Here is a 13,916-nt window from a genome sequence, read left to right as displayed (position 1 = left end):
TAGAAAACTTCCAAACTATACAAAAATCTCTATTCATTTGTTCTTCTTTATTTTCCCGTAACCTATGCAATTAGTAAACTGACTGAGAGTGTTATCAAAATAGTAAATATTATATTCAAGTTTTTTCATCTTCCTTACATCATATTCAATTGACGTTTTGCTTTTTCAGAGGGTATTTTTTGGAATTCAAGTCAGAGAGTGCACTAAGCTGCAATTGTAAAGTCATCGGATCACATTAATTCGCGCTCACTTTGTTCTCATTGCAATGCAATAAAGATAATTTTATTCTTTACCGTAGCAATTAAACATTCTCATGAGCTTTTATACAGCATTTTTTTTCGATAAATATTTAAAGTTCATTTTTAATGCATTAAAAAACTTTTTTATTTAAAAATGATTGCACATTGAGTATTTGAAATAAGCAATTTGCAGTTAATTCCCGTTAAATCTTATTACAAGGCTCAACAATTCATAAAATGTATTCAATACATTTGCATTTTATTTTCTTCTTTTTGTATTCTCATTTAAACGCATTTAATTGAAAAAAATGTTAGGTAAAATAAAACAACAGTTTAGCAGTTCTGGTTATTTAAATCTTCTGGCTGTGTTTAGACTGGGCAGCTTGTCGGACGTTTGTCATTTTGAATGAAAAGTTCATTTCCCCAGTTGTCAACAGTTTATAATAGTTTTTGCCTTTGTGCTCTTGGCTCAACCGAGCGGAGTGAAACCGAAACCGAACCGCTCCAAACAAGGAGATTGCCATTTGTTTGATGTTCTTCCTGAATGTCTCTGTGTGTGTGTGTGTATCTGTATAGATCTCTGTATGTTTGTATGTGTGTAAATGTTTATGTGTTTAGTTAACCATTTCTCCATGTCTGAGCCTGTCTCTGGGTCTATCTTTCAATTCCAGTTGGTTTACTTCACTTTGCAAGCAGACAGGGAGACTGATGCTCCAATGCAAATCTCCTTTGCTGATTAAACCTAAATAATGTCGAGCGTTTCCTTTCCTTTACTGTGGCTCCCAACCCATTGTTTGTCTGGGTCCCTTTAAGAGCTGACCAGCTGCTGCTGCTGCCGCCACTGCTCCCTTTGCTTTTACTGTTTTATAGCCAATGCCACTGCGTATAATGGCTATGTGATTAGACTTGACCATTCGTTCACAAGGGAAATCACTTCAGGCCACCACAAAAGTTAATACTTTGCTCATCAACCAAACAAATTCTTCCAACGACCTGAAGTTTACTTGGAATGAAAACTTTGACCATTTTAAGGTATCCATTTTAAAAATTAATGAAATTAATTTCAACTTGCTGGCACAAGCAATAAACTTTAATAACTGAATGACATTTATAATAAATTTTTAAAACTTTACCATAACAAACTATGTTCGAAATCAAAAACATATTCAGTAACAAGAGTTACTAAAGCTAAGTGAACAACTTCATTAAGAAAAAATTGGGATAGTATAGTAATTACAGAAAAGTAATAAAAATATATTTTTAATATTTAGTAATAAAATAACTGTTACATATTATTTTAAGTATTTCTTACTCCAAAGCAAAAAAACAATAAAAATATATTTTTAATTTTTTTGAATGAAACTTATTTTAGAAATAAAGAAATTTAATTTACTTTCAATTTCACGTATTTCTTTCTTTGAAGAAATAATGTAATACAAATAAATTTTTAATTTTTGAATGAAAAATTATTTAGAAATATAAAAATTGTCAGTAAAGTTTTATATTTTTTCGTTTAACTCGATAGTGAAGTATTGTTAGAATTTTCATTTATTTTTATTAAATTATTTTTTTTATTTTTTTTATTATATATTATTTTGCTTTGTTTTATTTTATCTATTTTTCATTTTTATTATAACATCTATAAGACTTACTTACTTAAGCATTAAATCGTCATTGGTTTCGGTCTTTTTTTTTACTTCTGAATACGTTTGAAAGAGAATGAAAGCTTCGTCGACCAGACTTAAATGCTTACTACTTTGCCTTTTTTTTTGCCAAATCTGAGACAATTTCCAACTTATAAGGGAGCTGCCTGCATTTGTATAATAACACAGTTGAGCTGCCGGTTGCAACCGGCTGGTTTCCGCAGACGTTGTTGTTGTTGCCGTGTCCTGCCCCGCCTGCCCGGCCACTTGTTGTTGCACATTTTTTATAGTCATTGCTTGTGCTTTATTTCCTTTTAGCTTTGCCGCTGCCGTTGCTGTTGCACGTAGCACATTTTCAATTTAATTTCTGTCTGAGTGACTCTTGTCCCTGTGCTGCCCTGTGTTGCCTGTTCTCTGTAAGTGTGTTTGTGTGTGTATAAGTATTTATGCATTATAGTGTGTGTGTGTGTGTGTGAGCACGTATCCTCGAGCTACAGACGCGCGTTTCCAGCCTGCCATTGTCTTTGGCTTTGTTTGCAGTGCCATTTCCTTTGCGCCAGCCAGTCGCTAGCAACATGAAATTAACTTGTGTATTTCTCTGTATATGACACTTGTATTTCCACGGCAGCAAGCGAAACAAAAGGCAGCGCCAACGAAAAGATGAGAAGCTGCAGCTATGCTAGCGAGCTCCCCAAATAGATTATAGTAGAATATAAATGCTTCTTTTGGTCGCCAGTTTAATTAAACTGCAGCAGCGGGAGCGGCAATGGCTGCAAATTGTTTATAATGTCAGACACTCAACGCTCTCTCTTCACACACAGACACAAACAGTATTCATGCCATCATCATCATCATTGACTGTCATTCACTGACCCAGTTAAGGATGTGATGGGCGGTGGGCGTAGTGAGTCGACATACAAAAGCATTGCAATGTCAGTCATTGTGGCACCGTGGTGCAATTCTGACAAACAACTGACAAAATAAACTGCCGCCACTGCGTAAGAGGCAATTTTTTTGAAATCAAATAAAACTTGAAATGAAATAATACGTTTGTCGCTTTAGCGCTTTAATGATAAAGTATTTAATTTCAATACGTCGCAATACGTCGTAATTTGCTTGCCGTCTGCTGCAGTTGCTGTCAGTGCTTTGCTGTCGCTGTTGTAATTACAAAGCACTTGTTGTTTTGGCTTTGAGATAACAAAAGCCAGCTGCACTACCACTATTCTACCCCCTTCCTGCTTTCTGTTAGCATGCAGTATTTTAAGAGAGAGAGAACACCAATAACCGCACTTGAAAGCGCGCGCATAAAAGTATGCAGCACTATTTTCCAAAATGACTTGACGCTCGATGCTCGACGCATGGCAATAATTGCATGCGGTCTCTCTGCATGAGTGTGTGTTAGTGTGTGTGTGTGGTTGTATGCGCATGTATGTGTATGTAGAGTGTTTATCGGCATGTTAGTGCCGCTGGTTGCTTTTCTAGCTGCTGGCATTGATGCCAAAGGCCAGCAAAGAGTGCCTCTCAAATGAATATCGCAAAAACTGTTTTCCGCTCAGTCATTTTCTTTTTTGAGTTTTTCTTTTGTTTTCGGGCAGCAAAAATTTACTATAAATATTTGAAAGTACATAAATTTAGCTAGCTGCATTGCAGTTCAAATGTGGAGTATTTTCATGATTAGCTCTTTTTATGGTCGATTATTTTATGTGTGCGCTTAATAAATTGCAGCGAGTCTTAAATGTTTTGCCCCTAAATTAAAGTGTACCTTAAACAGATATATTTTTGGAAAATTGAGCTGAAATTAAGGTATATTAGTTTTGTGTATTTAGAAAATTTCAGAAGTAAACAATCAATTAAGAAATAATAGTTAAGTCACATATTATATTGAAGTATGTGGCTATTTTTTTAAAATAAATTTATAAAGCTTAGCTTCTAATTAAAAGAAATCAAATATTGTTCACTAAAAAAATACAGATTTTTGCCTTAGTACTACGAATTTTGGTCTAACAAATTTATCCGAGAACATGAAAATCTTAAAGTTAGAGTTAATTTATTTCAAGAACATTTGATATAAGAATCAAGTTCTTATTAATACGTGGGAAAATTTTTCTAATGTTCCTAGTTTTTAGAAAATGTTATCAAAGTGATCCTATTTTAAGAACACAATATTGAAGACAAATGGTGTTGATTTTAGAAACTGGTCTGTTTTTTTTTTCAGCTTACATGTTTTAAATCAAAGTACATCGACGTTTGATGATTAGTTAATTACTGCTGTTAATGCTACTGCTTACTAATCCTCACTCGTTAGATGAACTACAAGCCGTTGATGTTTGTTTATATGAACTGTTGTCTAGGGCTTCATCAATATACAGGGCTGAAGAATAATTCTGCAGCTCATATGCAAAACCGCACCCACATCAATATGAAAGTTAATTCAAACTGCTAACCATTAGTTTGACTATTTATTTTGAGGCACAATAATAAGTGAATTTACATTAAAATTAAAATCTAAAATTAATTAAAATATGGTAATTAGCATGGATTAGCACAGCTTTTATATTAATTATTTGAAGGTAAAATATAAGCTTAACTAAATTAAATTCAATTCGTAGCTTATTCTATATTAGTTGTATATAGATATTGTCAAGAGAAAAACATTCTTTTAGGTAAAATTGGTAATTTTATGGTTAGATTTTCGTTCCTTATCTGACATCAAAAAATAAACCCATTTACTGAACTTGTAACTTACAATAGTTTATTTATCAAGCAGCATGCCAATATTTACCTCTTGAAATTGAAGCAGATTATCTGGCGCAAACTCATTTTTCACCAACAACCTTCAAAGAAAAGCGCAGCAGCTGCAAGTGCAAGTGCAACAAAAAGTAAACAAAGCGCCAAAAAAGTGCTTTTGGTTACCGAATTGCTGCCTGCCTCCTTGATAAAGCATAAATTTAAACAAATTTGCTGAGCGCATTGTGTGCCGTGTATGCCAAAGGGTTCAATTATGAACAGAGCTTTTCAGGTGACAATGCGGTCGCCTCAAAGCCCCAGTCTGGGTCGAGCTATGCAAACAAATTTGGTGGGTGTGAAGGTGATGGAGTCAAAATCAGGAAACTGGGAAAAACAGTGAAACTCTGAAATGTGTGAAAAATGTAGCCTCCGAGGTGTAAAGTCTGTCATCTGGGGCATAAACGCCTTCAACTTTAGCCCCCATACGATTATTATCGTTGTTGTCGCGTCTAAGCGGCTGCAACTTTTGTTGGCCAAAATGGGTTGTGGTCACAAGAGTTCTCAGGGCCTAGAGTGCGCCTTCAATTTCAAGGCTCATTGTGTACCACTGAGGCATTGGCGAACCATTAAATTGACTTTAAAACTTTCCACCTGCCTGCCTCTTGCCACAAATAACAACAACAACAGCAACACAAAAAGCGCAAAACTAAACTTGAAATTAATTAACCGCGACAAGGGCAAAGCTAGCTGCAAAAAAAAAGAACTCTCCTAGCGAAACCCACTGAATATATCCCTGTGAGTTTCTGCAATTTAAACTTTCCACTCATTTCGTTTCATTTGGCTTCACTTTTGTCGTCGTCGTCGAAGTCGTTGCACGTTACCATTAGCATTCGCCTGACTCGCCATTTGCCATATAACTCATAAAACCCCTAATTACATGAACAGCTGATGCGGTCGTAGACAAAATAAAACCGAAAAGAATGAAACTGAGAATAATAGAAATAATGGCACAGCATGCAAAGACGGCACAAAGATTGCTATAGCTTAAAATTGCTAGACTCAATTTTAATATATTCGCCTTTAAGCTTGTTATGTATGTTTAATAATAATAATTTTCAGAAACCAAAAATATGCTTGGTAAAGAAAAGTATATTTTCGACGCCTTGGGGCTTAAACTGTAATTCAATAAAAATATTGTTATTAAATAATTGCATAAATCTGAAGTTGAGTTCATTGTTTACGTCTTTTACTGCCGCTTTACTTTTGTTTGGTGATGTGGTGAACACGACTTCTTACATATATGTACATATATCGCAATTTTGTAAAAGTATTAAAAAATATATATTTCGAAAATATTAAAATAAATATCCATTTTAAATTTGAATTTAATTGTAACATTAAACACATAACATGATGGAATTCTATATTCAAAGTATTTCAAACAAAATTGATTTTCTTTATAATGAGTTTCCTGATTTCAAATAATAAAATAATAATAATAATTAAACATAATAATTAATAAATAATAAATAATGATTTGAAATATAAATTAATGTTTTCTATAAGTATTATAAATTTCATGTTAAAACTTAAATTCTTAAATTGCCTTAATAAAAATATGAAATCAACTTAACACAAATTATTAAAATTCAACAAATTTTAACAAAAATTACCATTTCGAAAATTAAAATAATGCCAATAACTAATTTCATATCTAAATTTAGTATTCTGTTGTGTTTGAATGTTTTCATTTAACTTGATCTTAGCTCATTGGAGGTGTACGTTGTATTCAGTCACCTAAAACCGTGCCGAATAGGGGCGAAAACATCTTCTCGCTTGTTTCCAGCAAAGTACATTAGAGGCATCGCAACTAATCCATAATACTCACTGTGATTGTGTGTATGCTGAGCTCGGTGCCCTGTGCACGTGTAAATTATTGTGGGCTGGCATGGATGGGCGACGCCTGAAAGCATGCTTTGATATTTTTTTGTTGTTTTTTTTTGCTTATTGCTAACTGCGAACACAGAGGCAACGTTACACGCAGCCTCTCGCCGCATGTATTTCAATTACTGCATTTCTCACTCAGTTGGGCAGGGGGCACGCACGGAAGGCGGCGACCCTCGACCCTCGACCCATGGCCCGCCCCTATAACGGTAACGCGTTCTTTGGCCCCGCCCTACCACAGGCCAGCATTTTTTATGGATTTTTAATTTGTGCCAGGCGCACATTTTTTGTTGCCTTTTTTTTGCTATACATATTTTTGTTTTTTCTGTTTTTGTTGTTGTTATTTTATTTTCTCGCGCTTTTACGCAAATTCATTGTTTTAATTTACTCAAGTTTGTTGACCGAAAACAAAAACTAATCAATGTGAACGCCTCAGGATTGTAAGCGTATGGGGGAGAGGGGCCAAGCTGCATGCCCCCTGGGAGTTAGGTGACAAAGCAAACGCGTTTGTGCAGAAATGAGGTCAAAGCCTAAAGTAGGGTTAAACAGTGTAGCATTTTTAATTAAACATTAAGTCTGGCTAACTTTTTGTTTTTTTTTTGGTGTTGTGGTTTTCGGTATTCGAAGTGGCTCAAAAGAGCGTCGTTTTTATTTTATTTTTGTTACTGTTTTTTGACTGTCTTCCATTGCGACTCAAACAGCATTTGGCATTTGCTTTTGGGGCTTCTGAGGCAACCGCAGCTCGCTAAGTTGTGGCCAGAAATATAAACTTCAAAAGGCAGCAGAGAAAACTTTGTGGACAGAACGCAAGAGCGAAAGAGGATTAGCTAATGAGATACTGTTGAAAGAAATGCTACGTCGGAAATTACTTCTTTTCTGGAGAGCAAAAACTTAAATACTAATTTTCAAAGAGCTTACAAAACTGACAGTACTTTATGCTCCATGTGCAAACGAACTAGAATTAGAAATAAATTATTATTTTGTTATACAATAAGCACGAATAATTGACCATTGCGAATAAAGTGGACGATTTTATATATATATTTGATAATATATGCCTTCACGATTCCTGAACATTTTGTTGCGATGAGATAAGTTATGTGAGAAATAATTATGTTAGATATAGCAAAGACTTTTGCTGCAAACAGATCTTAGATGCTGTGGTTGACAATATGGCATATTTTGTACTCGATGGTAAATTTATATACCAAATAAAGTCTTTGGCATGTTTCAGTATTTTTCCGTATATTAATTTGGTATACAATGTGTAGAAATAATATAGAATGTATATATTTAATACCGCTTTCTTACTTTGTTTTAAAATATATATCTTCTTGTATTTGCAGGCAACATTTCACAACAGAACGAAACAACGATACTTAACTGAACAAGCAAATCTACATAAAAAATATATAAGATTAATCAACAACAACAACAACAACTGCTACTTACGGTTTCTCAAGCTCTCTTTAAAGTAGTATTCGAGTGCGAATTATGTAAAGTCAAAAATATAAAAGCCAAAAAAAAATAAAAACCAAAAATATTGCAAAAAGCACACAAACTAAAACTCTGATAAAAAGAGCCAGCTGAAAATGCGTGACCAGAAAGCCGGAAATTAAATTTGCAACAGCCATAACCTCAAGTTAAATAAAATAGAAGTAGTGCAAACAAACCGCAGTAGCCAAAAAATCTCAAAAGCAAGCAAATAAAATATAAAAAAATATAAAGAAATAAAGAAATTCCGCTGGCAAATGTTTGTTCAGATTAAAGAAATTGCCAGCAATTAGACGCATAAATTGCAGCGAGTTGAAAAATTGTTGCGTAAATTCACAGAGAGAACAACTGGGGGTAAAACAGAAGTGAAAAAAACAGAATAGAGAATAGGGAAAATCGTATTCAAAGTAAAACAAATGACAAAATATTCTAAATAAGTTGGTTAAGCTGTGCGCAGTGACATCTTGCAATAACAAGAGAGGCAGCAAACGAAACTGCAGTTGTGCCACGCTGAACTTTGACCCACTCGACGCGTTTGTCTTTTGACTCCAGTGTTAATCGCAGCAACGTGCCACGACGCAGGCCACTTAAACCAGGGCGACCACCAACCACATTGTTGCAACACACAACAGCAACAGCAATAGCAACCAGCAACCAGCAACTAGCAACCAGCAACGGCAACGGGGGCAGGGACATTCCGAACAGCAATTCAACCTAAAAACAACGCAAACAACAAAACCAAGGACATGGACTCGTCGTCGTCGTGCACGCTGTTTGTCGTGTTGATCTTCCTTGTGATAATTAAAGGTGAGTGCTTTGCCCTCCCCCATCCACTTCTCCAACCCTTTTCTGCTCTTGCCCCTATTCTTGCCTTTTTATCACACTTTTACCTTTTACAATTGTCTGTCCGCACTCGTTGGGTATGTGAGTGCGTTTAATGAAAAGTCAAGCAAACGTTTCAGCCACCTTAATTAAATAATTGTAAACATTAGTTAATTAATGACATGAAAATTGAATTTTAAATGCAAGTTTCATGCCTTATTCATGTCAAATCTAAATCTAACAAGTTGGAAATTGTCAATTCAATAAATCTGTGTGTTATCAAGACAACTTAAAAGTAAAATGGTTGGCTTTAATTTTGTCAAAGTGCTTTAGAGTAATTTCTACAATCATATGAATTTATATTTATTGATTAAATACATTCTATAAATTATTATTGTTTAATTTTATTATGATTTTTTCATTTGCAAAAATTTAAGTTGTTGCTAGAAAAATAATGCAGCCTAACCATTTATTTAAATATATTTAATTTTGAAGCTTTCATATACTTTAATTTCATTTACTAATCAACTAAATTGTTTTTAAAATCAGTTGTAATATTTATAAATGAATCATACAAAAAAATTATAGTTATTAATTTCACTTTAATATTGTTGCAAAAAATCAGTTCACATGTTAACAATTAATGTATTCTGATTAAATTACAAAGCCAATTCGGGCAACAAATGTTTGGCTCTCCAACTGCATAAATAACTATGCAAAAACAATTTATTTTAGTTTGTCTTTTTCGTGTACATCGAAAGAGACTGTTGCACAAAACCCTTGTGTGCCACTATCAATTTGAAATGCACAACTCTGTGGACTATGCATAAATCTTCTTGTCACATTACTAACATGCCACACAAATGGCGATGGCGAAGGGAGATAAAGACAAAGATAGATAGAGAGAGAGAGAGAGAGAGAGAGAGAGAGAGAGAGAGAGAGAGAGAGAGAGAGAGAGAGAGAGAGAGAGAGAGGCAGAAAAAAAGGGAGAAGCAAACTTGCAACTGCAACTGTTTTTAGCTCCTTGTGCCACCGACACATTATTCAATTCCACAACGGATTTTTCAATTTTCCTTTGCAGCATTTTCACGGCACTTTAAGCAGGCCAAACAGACAAATAGAAAACGTAGTGCAAAATGTAAAAGCCACACATGATACATAGGAGAATAGGAGTTCTATATAAAACTTATGTGCTTACACATACATGGTATAAACTGTCTATTGTATGTGTGTGTGTGCGTCTAGCGGTGTTACATGGGTAAATTCCCACGCAGCCAGCTATAAATTCACATTGTCGCCATCGCCATCACCATCAACATGCAACTGAGGAGATCGCCCAGAGCCAAACTTGGTCATATTTTTTAGTTTGCTCAACGAAGTTTGCTCGCGAGAGCGTTCTGCAATTGCCAAAGTAGAAAAAAAATAATACGCGGCAATGAGACAAATATTCAAGTCTCACTTTGTTTCAATTCACTCTGTGTATGCCACTAATAGATACCCTAACACATTTTATTCCACGATGTTTTAACTGCCATTGAATATATTGTATACGCCCTGTTGGCTGCAGGGTATAAGAAAAAAAAAAAATATTACTCGTACAATTGTCAGAGTGAGCCCCAGGAGGGCCTACTTCAAATCTACAGCTGTTCCCTAGTGTGCAAGAGGCGCGCACACACACACACACACACACTTACATACCACTCACACTTACACACAAACACGCACACACTCAAATGCTTTTGCGTTTGAGTTCGTTTGGTTATTTTTTTTGCAAGTTTTTTTTTCCTGACTTGCATTCAGTCGAGAAGTTGTTTTTTCTGGCTCGTTGAGTTGGGTTTGGCTTTTTTTTTTTATTTTTAGGGATGGGCGAGATGTTGGCGCTTCGAAGCGGCACAACTGAAGTCTCATGTGTTATATCCACTGTTGTCAAAAATAACAAGTAACGAGGCACGATTCTCAATTCGCAATTCTCTCAATGCCTCGTCGTGCTCCACATCCATTGTTTCCACTTTAGTGCAAAGCATTAGTTGTATCAACATCAATATTTAGCTCAACACATGCCGCTCTTTGCATGACTGTTAACCTCATTTGAAGCAACAATTACCTAGATAGTTATTCGCTTCTGTCTTCTTTTTGTTGCGTGTGAAGTTTGCGCATCTTTTTTATTTCCCTTAAAATTATTTATTTAATATAATAAAATATTTAAATTGAATTTATTTGTAACTAAGTAACTTTTATATTTAGTCTTCAACTAGATTCTACTTTTATTATGTCAACTCCTATTTTATTATTTTATTTTCTTTAATTTAATGGTTTTTGGTAAAAAGAGCATTAATTAGATTTTTGTCCAAACCATTTTGTATTTAAATTTAAGCTTTTTTACTACATCAGCGTCATAGTACTCCTTTGTGTTTTATTTTCTTTGGTATTTTTGTAAACGTTTTACTGACATTTTATAGTGCAGTAAACTTGACGAGTTGAAGCTTTTTCAAAATGCATTGAAATGATTTTGGTAAAATGTTAACAACATTTGACGCTGCATTAAAATAAATAATGCCACAAAACTTTCAACAAGTTAGTGTCTAATGCAGACTCTGCTGCTGTCCAGTGGAAACAGCTCAAACAGCTGCCACTCAAAATGCTCCATAACTGTCTGTCCTGTGCCGCTCTTCAAGGCTCTTATTGTTTATTACGACTTCGTTCTCGGCAATGTTGTTGTTGTTATAATTTAAGCATCGCTGTGGGAGCTAACTGGGGAAATGTTTGATGGTCTCCGCTATGCCAACATCTCTGACTCTCCAGCTCATTTCGACTGCTTTGACTTCTTCACTTTTGCCTACCGCACACAGAGAGATTGTCAGACAAAGACAAGGACTAATGAAGATGGCGTCGTATTCGCATTCACATTCACATTTGCCATCGCCATCGCAATCGCAGTGGCAATGGCAGTGGCAGTCGCATTCGAATTCTCATTCGCATTCTTATTCGACTTCGTGGGCAGGACAAATATTTTCAATAAGCTTCGCGTAGCTGTAACAAAGTGCGCACTGATTGGAAAATCAGCAGTTGAAAATTGCCAAAAGCGTAGAGCAGAAAGCGCAGGGAAGTGTAAGCGAAAGAAAAGCCAAGGGAATGAGAATGGCGAGCGGCAAGCGGCAAAGGAAGCAGCTGGCGGAAGGGGAAAATACAATATTTCAGAGATTCAGCCGAATGTTGTCAACTTGTTGTTGCTGCCAGTTGGTAAACGCATAAATTTCATGGCAATTCGAGCGGCTCTGCGCACCTTGAAGCTTTTTGCCATCCCAAAAAAACACGGCTCTCGCTCAGGCTACAATATTGCTGGTCATATATTTTGTTTTTAAGGCATTTTATTCATTCTGCAAAAATTTAAATCACATAAATTTCTATTGGATTTGCCGTGGCAGCACCAAATGCCAGAGCCCATTTAAAATGTCCTCAACATATTTTGAGCTTTAATTTACATACCATACCATACCATATCGTACAGCCTTTAAATACTATTTACTGTTATGCAGCATGTAACACCAAAGAGAATTGGCATATTTGCAGTATCCTTTCTGGCTTTACGTTTCAATAAGCTTCACAACTAAATTGGGTTTAAGATGAAATAAAAACAAATTTCTTTGAATATCAAATGAAAGATGCAGATAACAAAATAATTACATTTTAAATCGAATTTCTGAAGGTCTGCAAAGTGAATCATTGTGCACAATATATTGAAGAAATAAATGATATTATTTTGATAATTTCATATGATAAAAGTCATGTTTGGAAACAGGAAACTAAAGGAATGTTAACTAATATAAATGAAATATGGGAATAAAAAATTATGTTTACAATGTTTTGTTGTTTTCAATTTACAATAAACATATTTAAAATGGATTGTTATGAAAAATAAACAATTTATTTCTTTCCGAAATCACATTTAATTTGTATTTGTTTGATGGCAATCATACGCTTTGCTAGTTGATTTTTTCTATGATTTGCTGTGGAAGCAAACAATTTTACGATTGATTTATCCCAAACAGCAATTTGGCTTAGAACTTAAAACCGCAATATAAAAAAACGAAACCTAGCTTATCGTATTTGGCGACTGTGCTGCATGTTTTGTTGTACTACTCGTATTTGCTTTGGCTGCCACTGCTGCCAAAGTTTACTCCCTATTGGGAGCAGCCACTGACGCCTGCAGGTAAAGCGGATAATCCATGTCGCAGGCGTCAGGGAGAGAGTGGGAGGCGCCAGTGAGGATATCGGCTTCCGCTTGGCGACGCCATCAAGTTGCTCAGCCTCCAAGCACAACTTTCAAGGCCGCCAGCGGACAGAAGCAGCCGCCTGAACCACAGCCAACCAACCTCTCCACCTTGGCCACCCTCAGCAGTCAGTCGTTAAGCAAGCTGCACTGTACGAAAAACAAGTTTTAGTTACGCGCTCTGCACTTCCGTGGCGCCAGCTGAACTTTGCTTCAGCGGCAGCTTCTTGAATTGGATTTAGAGTTAGTCGTAACCTTGCTCCAGTCACCAAGCACCAAGCCGTCGTCTGTCTTTTTTGATGGGGCAGTGGGTGCGGTGGGTAGTGCCATCGGCACCTGTAGGGCGTCGAATGAGTCAGCATTGCCGTCACTAAACTTTGCAAATAAGCATTTTTTATATGGCCAATCCCACTCTATCTTGTCCTCTCTCTCTCTCTTTTACACTCCACTCCCCCAGCACTCGTCGCTAGATCGTAAAAAAAAAACTTAGTGCCTGCGCCTAAATAACCGTAAACGGCACTCGTGGGCCTCTCAGACAACGACGAAAACACAACAGAAAGCCAAACTTGATAGGCATAAATTTGCTGTAATTTAACGCATTCAATTACAAAAAAAAACGAAGCACCAAGAACAACAAAAACTTGCGAGCGCCTTGCGACTTACTTAAAAATGTCATAAAAAGAAAACAAGTAAAAGACCTATAAACGACAGTACTCGACAATGGGATGCCACGCTACCAATTTCGAGTTCGAGTTTGTGTTCGTGTTCTCCTGGCAT

At 35.8% G+C, this 13,916-nt stretch overlaps 1 protein-coding gene across 7 annotated transcripts in view; it reads left to right on the top strand.

Moving 5' to 3' along the window:
• LOC132783694 (neuronal acetylcholine receptor subunit alpha-7) overlaps positions 1-13,916 on the top strand; it is a 121,985-nt gene that overhangs the window by 13,929 nt on the left and 94,140 nt on the right. For all 7 annotated transcript variants that reach the window (XM_060789031.1, XM_060789026.1, XM_060789027.1 and 4 more), the window contains exon 3: positions 7,900-8,854. In XM_060789031.1, the coding sequence (XP_060645014.1) occupies positions 8,794-8,854 (61 nt within the window). In that variant the 5' untranslated portion in view covers positions 7,900-8,793. The remainder of the gene's footprint in view (positions 1-7,899; positions 8,855-13,916) is intronic.

This window comes from Drosophila nasuta, chromosome 2L, assembly GCF_023558535.2.
Source record: "Drosophila nasuta strain 15112-1781.00 chromosome 2L, ASM2355853v1, whole genome shotgun sequence".
Classification (NCBI taxonomy): Eukaryota; Metazoa; Arthropoda; class Insecta; order Diptera; family Drosophilidae; genus Drosophila; species Drosophila nasuta.
Note: the sequence above shows the minus strand (reverse complement) of the source record. Positions and strands in the feature narration are given on the sequence as shown.